The following is an 8,150-nucleotide window of genomic DNA, read 5'->3' on the forward strand; positions in this document are numbered from 1 at the left end:
GGTCAGTTAGATAGCGAGGTCAGTTAGAGAGGGCGGTCAGTTAGAGAAGGTAGTCATTTAGAGAGGGTGGTCAGTTAGAGGGGGTGGTCAGTTAGAGAGGGAGGTCAGTTAGAGAGGGAGGTCAGTTAGAGAAGGTGGTCAGTTAGATAGCGAGGTCAGTTAGAGGGGGTGGTCAGTTAGAGAGGGAGGTCAGTTAGAGGGGGAGGGTAGTTAGAGGGGGCGGTCAGTTAGAGGGGGTGGTCAGTTAGAGAGGGCGGTCAGTTAGAGGGGGTGGTCAGTTAGAGGCGGTGGTCAGTTAGAGGGAGAGGGCAGTTAGAGGGGGAGGTCAGTAGAGGGGGTGGTCAGTTAGAAGGGGAGGTCAGTTAGAGGAGGTGGTCAGTTAGAGGGATTGGTCAGTTAGAGGAGGTGGTCAGTTAGAGGGATTGGTCAGTTAGAGGGGGTGGTCAGTTAGAGGGTGATCAGTTAGAGGGGGAGGTCAGTTAGAGGTTAAGTTTAGATACTGTGAGTGGTCTGTTAGTGGAGACCGTCAGTTAAATGAGATGGTCAATTAGAAGGAGTGACCAGGTTAAGGAGACAGGATGCTTTGAGAGGCTGTTAGATACAAGGACTGGTCAGTTATAGGGCACAGTCTCTTAGAGATGTTGGAAGCAGTCACAAATCATCAAGTTATACACTGGATAACAGAAAAATAACAAACTTACTGTATTATGGAGGGATTAGATACTGAGTTCTGGGGTAACAGTACAGTAAAAGACTAAATAACAGTACAGTAACAAATTTATCAACTTAGAGTAACAGTCCTGTAGCAGACTCATTAACTTACAGAGTAACAGTTCTGTAACAGGTTCACAGAGTAGTAGACTATTGAAAAATGAGGTGGGCAGACAGATTCAGTGAGCTATGAAGTAACAATACTGCAAAATACTCTGTAACTTACAGACTAACAGTACTGTAACAGCTGTAACAGTCTTCCTGAGTTACACAGTAAAGATACTGAAACAGATTCACGGAATAGCAAGTTACTGGAGAGTGAGAGAGACAAGTTACTCGAGCGTTAAAGTGGCAGGATATTGGAGAGTGAGTATGACAGGATATTCAGTCAGAGAAATGCAATTGTACATTGTGTACTGGCTCTTTGGCTTAGTCATGTGACCTTTGCTTCTGTTGTTAGTGTGTATTAGCGCAATCTACGGCCCAAGTCAGATATCAGCTGGTGTCAGAAAAGGTACAGCTTAAAACCTTTGTTTTCTTAGTGCTGTAAGAGAGCTATTGGCATTGAAAACGTCAGCAAGGAAAGTCCAATTGAATACATGTGGATATTCGGAGGTGTAAGAGAGCCAGCTACTAAAAGAAACAGCAAGAAATTTGAAGTAACTCTACAGAGGATAGTATCCCATTATCAAATCACCCTTCATTTACAAATGAACAGTCAGGCACTACAGTGTCAGTATCTCTGCCAGGGCTCCCTGCTTGGATTAGATTAACAACTCCGATCAGGGAACTCACATTTTATGAGGTCCAGCTGGATGGACTTTGTTACAATCACTACAAAAGTTAATTTAAAAAAAAAGGCAACCTACAACTTTAAAGTACTTGGTGAGTCAAAACAGCTGTGCATTTTCCACTCTCTGCTGCTATGGAAATGAAAGAAAATATGAGACAGGACCAGAATATTTTCCACATTCTGTGCCAAAACTACAACCTGAACAAGTAAGCTTAGAACCTTGTTATCAGTCCTGGGAAAACGAGGGCTACAAGATGCATTGCAGCCGTGGAGTCACTCAGGAACAGAAAAATCGGATTGCAGAGTTTTTGAAGGTTTTGGTCATACATTTTGAATCCCATGTTAATATTACTTATGATCAGCTTATGTTTGATTTCAAAGTTCAGGGAAAAAGAGAGACTATTAATCAGTACATGACCATATTGATACATCAGGCTGAACTCTGTGAGGTAGAATAATGGAGTAAATACCTTATCAGAGATAGGATATCCTTTAGCATAAGGGACACCCCTGTAGGACCACATCAGCTGAGAGAGGAGAAATGTACTCTGAAGGTAGGTGTTGACATGGTCTGACAATCATAAACTAGAACTTTTGATGCAAAAATAAATGATGCTTTGCATTATGTATAGAGGCATTCCAGGCCAAATGACAATGACAGATAGGGAAAATGCAAGAAATATTTACAGAAGAATCAGCACAAAGATCAAGGCCAGAGAACAGGATGTATGTATTGAGGAGGGCATGATACGAAAGAAAACAAAATATGTTCAGGGTTGGGAAAGCAGTGTTCCAACTGCAAGAAACTGAGTCACTTTGTACTCAAGTGTTTAGCTAGAATGAGGTCAGAAATAAGATGTTACCAGATTATAGTCCAACAGGTTTATTTGAAATCACAGGCTTTTGGAGCATTGCCCCTTCATCATTTTACCTGATTCCAAAAGCTTGTGTTTTTGAATAAACCTGTTGGACTATAACCTGGTGTGGTCTGATTTATGACCTTGTCCACCCCAGTCCAATACAGGCACCTCTACATCATAGCTAGAATGAAGCAGATCAAGCTTAGAAAGCCATAAAACTTGGCACCATCAGGTCTGAAGGTGAGAAATGGTATGTGATTATTAGAACGATGACTGCAGGAAAGCATTGAGTGAATGTAAACGTCAGATAGACAGTGGTGTTTCATGCAACATCATAACTTGCCCATATCTTTGTGAAGTGGGCCAAGGTGGTGATGTAAAATTGGAGCTCTCCAAGGTAAGTTGATCAGCCAATCTATAAAGTGGAATAACATTTATCCCTAGAGGAAAATCAAAGCTGAGAGTCCAATGCAATAGTAAGAAGGATGATCTGAAGTTCCAGATAGTAGATGTTAATCAAAGTCCACTAAGAGTCATAGAGTCATAGAGTTGTACATCACGGAAGCAAACCCTTCAGTCCAAATTGTTCATGCTGACGAGGTATTCTAACTTAATCTAATCCCATTCGCCAGCATTTCACCCATATCTCTCTAAACCCTTCCTATTCATGCACCCATCCAGGTGCCTTTTAAATGTTGTAATTGTATCAGCCTCCACCATCTCCTCTGGCAGCTCATTCCATACACACACCACCCTCTGCGTGAAAATGTTGCCCCTCAGGTCCCTTCTATAGCTTTTCCCTCTCACCTTATCTCAGTTAAAGCAAGTCTGAAGCTTGGGCTGATGAGATTTGCAGACTGAGGGAGTGGCACACAGTGCAGAAGGAGGCCAGTTGACCCATTGGCTCTGTACTGGCTCCTGAAATAGCTATCCAGCTAGTCCCATTCTCCAGCACTAACTGTGTCCCTCCAAATTCATCACTTTCAAATATACATCCAGCTGTCTTTTGAAACCTCCTCTGGAATCTGCCTCCCCCATTCTCCCAGGCAGCACATTCTAAATCCTAACAGCTCTCTGAGTATCATAGAATCATAGAATCCCAGAATCCCTACAGTGTGGAAACAGCCCCTTTGGCCCAACAAGTCCACAACGACCCTTGGAGCATCCCACCCAGACCCATCCCCCTATAACCCACACACTCCTGAACACTACGGGAAATTTAGCATGGCCAATCAACCTAGCCTGCACATCTTTGGACTGTGGGAGGAAACCGGAGCACCCGGAGGAAACCCACACAGACACGGGGAGAACGTGCAAACTCCACACAGACAGTTGCCCGAGGCTGGAATCAAACTCGGGTCCTTGGCGCTGTGAGGCTGCAGTGCTAACCACTGAGCCACCGTGCCGCCCCAAGTAAAGAAGCTTCACCTCATCTCACTCCTAGTTCTTTTGCTGATCATCTTGAAATTGTGTCCCCTAGTTACTGACCTGCCAACTAGTGCAAACGGAATAGCCTTCTTTACCCTGTCAAAATTGGTCACAATTTTGAATACTTCAATAACATCACCTCTTGATCTTCTTTGCTCCAAGAATAATAAACCCAATCTCTCTAATCTTTCCTTGCATCTAAAATCCCTCATTCCTGGTATCATTCTAATAAATCTCCTTTTCACTCTTTCCTCAGTTTTAACATTCTTCCTTAAATAAGATGCCCAGGACTGAACACAATACTCCACAAATGGTCTGACCAATGATTTGTGGAGGTGTAGCACCATTTCCTTGCTTTAATATGCTGTGCCTCTATTTATAAACCCAAGGATCCTGTACACCTTCTTAACAACTGTTTCAGCTTGCCTGGCCACCCTCATGGAATTATGCAGGTGAACTTGTCGATGGCTCTCTGAAGTTGCTCAGCACGTCATCCTCACAATTCACTACTCTCCTTAGCTTAGCATTACCTGCAAATTTAGAGATTTTGTCCTCAATTGTTCATATAAATCAGAAAAAGCAAGGGCCCTGACGCCAATCCCTGGGGAGGGCTACTTTCAACTCATCTCCAATCTGTGAAATGCTCATCCATACCTACCCTGCTTCCTATCTTTTTCGCCAACATCCAATCCATTCTGTCAAAAACCCACCAATCTCAAATAATTCTAATTTGCCAACCAACCAGCCATATGGCACCATATCAATGCTTTCTGAAAGTCCAGAAATACAATATCCACAGCAATCTCCTCATCCACTGCCTGTGTCACTTTGTCAAAGAACTCAGTCAAACTTGTCAGATATGACCTGCCCTTGGCAAAGTCACATTGACTGTCTCGTATTAATCTAAGTGTATATTTACCTTATCTTGTATTATCGCCTCCATCAGTTCTCCCACTATCGACATCATGCCGACAGCTCAGTAGTTACCTGGGTTACCCTTCATTCCATTTCTTAGACAATGCTGTCACATCTGCAATCCTCTAGTCCCCTGGGACTAATCCTATGTTCGGAGTGGCCTGAAAAATTCCTGTCAATGGCAACAGGATCCCAAAGATATTTTTGCAGCTCTTTGAGGGCTTCCTGGTGAATATCATCACGAAACTGAACATAACATGAGGCAAATTCGACAGCTGCTAATGAGACTTCCAGCTATCCTCAAGTCTAGCCAGAAAGACAAGGTAGTGTAGCTGGAAAACAAGAAAATAATCAAGAAAGTGACAGCTTCTACAGACTGGACTAGCAGCATGGTAGCAGCGAAAAAAAAAATCTGGAAAACCTGAGTATTTACAGATCCAAAGAATGTGGAAAAAAACTTTGAAGGGACCTTGCTAACCATAGAATTAATTTTGCTGCAGCATTCCATGGCAAAGTACTTTACTACCCTCAATGAGAAGAATGGCTAGTGGCAAGAAAAGGTAGATGAAAGAAAGTTTTCTAAGTACATTCTAGAGGCTGTTTGGGGAGTACAGATGGGTGCACATATGATTTGGAATTTCCACTGCTCCAGTTGAGTATCAATGCAGACAGCGTGAGATCTTGAGTGGACTTTCCTAAGTGGAAGCTCTTATGGATGATCTGCGAGTATATGCATGTGGAGACACATGGAAGAAGCCAACATGGGCCATGTTCAGAATCTGATACAACTCCTAGACAGAGCTTGCCAGATGAAGTAGAAGCTTAATGAGAAGACGATGCAATTGTCTGAAGCTAAGGGAGGAAGGGTCACAAATCCTGCTCACAGCTGGAGTGTGTCACAGTGTGAGACAGTCCTGGCTGGTGTTCTTACCTCCCCACAGTGAGGACAGGGTTAGCTCCAGCTACTGGAGCTTTCTCTCCATTGCTGGGTATTTTATCTCAATTCACCTAAAATCAGCCAAAGAACCAGAAAAATCATGTTGTTTATGTGCATGATATGTCATGGATAAATCAAACTTCTACGACCGAGTTTAAATAGTGTCAGAGTGGCTCACAAGGCCATCACAAAGTGATTAGGGACTAACAGTGAGGATGTTTGGGGGGCGGGGTCACAGTGAGGTTGGTCGGGGGTCACAATGAAAGGGTCAGAAGGTCACAGTGAGGATAGCCGGGGGGTCACAGTGAGAGGGTCAGGGGTCACAGTGAGAGGGTCAGAAGATCACAGTGAGGGGGTCAGGAGGTCACAGTGAGGATGGTCAGGGGAGTCACAGTGAGGTTGGTCAGGGGGTCAAAGTGAGAGGGTCGGGGTCACAGGGAGGGGGGTCGGGGATCACAGTGAGGGGGTCGGGGGTCACAGTGAGGATGGTCGGGGGGATTACAGTGAGGACCATCAGGGGGCCACAGTGAGGACAGTCAGGGGTCACAGTGAAGAGGTCAGGGGTTTGCAGTGAGGACAGTCAGGGTCACAGTGAAGAGGTTAGGGGTTCGCAGTGAGGACAGTCAGCGGGGTTAGAGTGAGAGGGTCAGGAGGTCACAGTAAGAGGGTCAGGGGCTCACAGTGAGAGGGTCGGGGTCACAGTGTCGGGTTTGGAGGTCACAGTGAGAGGGTCAGGGGGTCACAGTGAGGGGTCGGGGGCCACAGGTGAGGGGGTTGCAGTGAGAGGGTCAGGGGTCACAGTGCCAGGTTTGGGGGTCACAGTGAGAGGGTCAGGGGGGCACAGTGAGGGGGCAGTGTTCACAGTGAGGATGGTCAGGGGGTCACAGGTGAGGGGTCACAGTGAGGACTGTCTGCCCCCTCAATAATGTCTCATTCCCACACACTTTCCTCGTGTTTTGAACACATTCCCTTGTCTGGTCCTTATCCCATTCCCTTTTGGAAGTCCCAGTGGGACCTCTCTCCTGTCCTCTCTCAGGCCATGTGTTCCAAATCCTAACTACTCACTACGTATTAATGGCTTTCTCCAGTTTGCTACTGGGTTCTTTTGCCAATCATTTCCAATGGATCTTCCCTTGGTTCTCAAGTCTATGCCATGAGGAAGAGTTTTCTTCAATCCATTCTATGTAGACCCCTTATGGTTTGGAGCACTTCTGCATAATATCCCTCCAAGTTCACTTGTCACGAAAACAGCACCACCTTTTCCAATTTACCTTAGAGAGTGAAGTCACTCATCCCTGGAACAATTCTTGTCAACTCTTTCTGAACCCTATCTGAAATCTTCAAATCCTTCTGAAGGTTTGCTGCCTGGAACTGAATGCAATGATCGAGTTGAGGCTAAACTAATGTTTGGAAAAGTTTATGATAACATCCTTGTTTTTGTATTCTATGCTTGTAGGATCCTTGATGGCTTCATCACTCTGTTTTCAATCTGCCCTGTTATCTTCAACTATACTTCAACTACTTTGCACAAAACTCCCAGTTCTCTGTGTTCTTGAATCCTCTTCAGAATTCCACCCAATAATTTGTACCTCGTCTACATTAAGTTTCAACTGCCATGTGTTTTCTCAATCCACCAGACTGTCCATATTCTCTGAATGTATCCATTTTCCCACTCCCAGTTCACAATATTTCAAAGTTTTGCATCTTTTGCAAACTCTGAAATGATACCTGCATGTTCAAGTTTAGACCATTTACATATGTCAAGAAATGGAGCACTCCCTGTATCAGCCTCTGGGAAGCCACATCTCATATCCTTTCCTGTCTGAAAGATCACGGCTCACAACTACTGTTCCTGTTTCCTGCCTCCCACCTGACTTTGTATTCATGTTGACACTTACTTTTGCTCCTTAGGGTATGAAATGAGCTGCCAGAGGAAATGGTGGAGGCTGGTTCAATTACAACATTTAAAAGACTTCTGGATAGGTATATGATAGGAAGGATTTAGAGGGATATGGGTCAAATGCTGGAAAATGTGACTAGATTAATTTAGGATATCTGGTCAGCATGGACGAGTTGGAACGAAGGGTCTGTTTCCATGCTGTACATCTCTATGACTCTATGGCTTCAAATTGCTGACATTCAGTTAAATGGCACTTGATCAAATATCTTTGTAGATCCATGCACTTTACGCCAATTGCATTTTTTTGTTGGATGTGGGTGTCGCTGGCTGGCCAGCATTTCTTGCCCATCCCTAGTTGCCCTTGAGAAGGTGATGGTGAGCTAACTTGTTGAACCACTGCAGCCCACATGCTGTAGGTTGACCCACAATGCCATTATGGAGGGAATTCCAGGATTTTGACCCAGTGACAGTGAAGGAATAGTGATATATTTCCAAGTCAGGATGGTGAGTGGCTTGGAGGGTATTTGAAGGTGGTGATGTTCCCATTTTTCTGCTGCCCTTGTCCTTCTAGATGGAAGTGGTCGTGGGTTTGGAAGGTGCTGTCGG

General features: G+C 44.6%; 1 protein-coding gene across 1 annotated transcript in view; it reads right to left on the reverse strand.

Annotated features, from left to right (window-relative positions):
- Positions 1-4,756, reverse strand: part of LOC109923393 (potassium voltage-gated channel subfamily KQT member 5-like) — a 67,009-nt gene extending 62,253 nt beyond the window's left edge. The window contains exons 1-2 of the mRNA XM_048597092.1: positions 4,712-4,756; positions 702-754 (exon numbers count right to left, since the gene is read on the reverse strand). Coding sequence (XP_048453049.1) covers positions 702-754; positions 4,712-4,756 — 98 coding nt within the window. The remainder of the gene's footprint in view (positions 1-701; positions 755-4,711) is intronic.
- Between the last annotated feature and the right edge of the window lie 3,394 nt (positions 4,757-8,150).

This window comes from Rhincodon typus, chromosome 5 (assembly GCF_021869965.1).
Source record: "Rhincodon typus isolate 14 chromosome 5, sRhiTyp1.1, whole genome shotgun sequence".
Lineage (NCBI taxonomy): Eukaryota > Metazoa > Chordata > Chondrichthyes > Orectolobiformes > Rhincodontidae > Rhincodon > Rhincodon typus.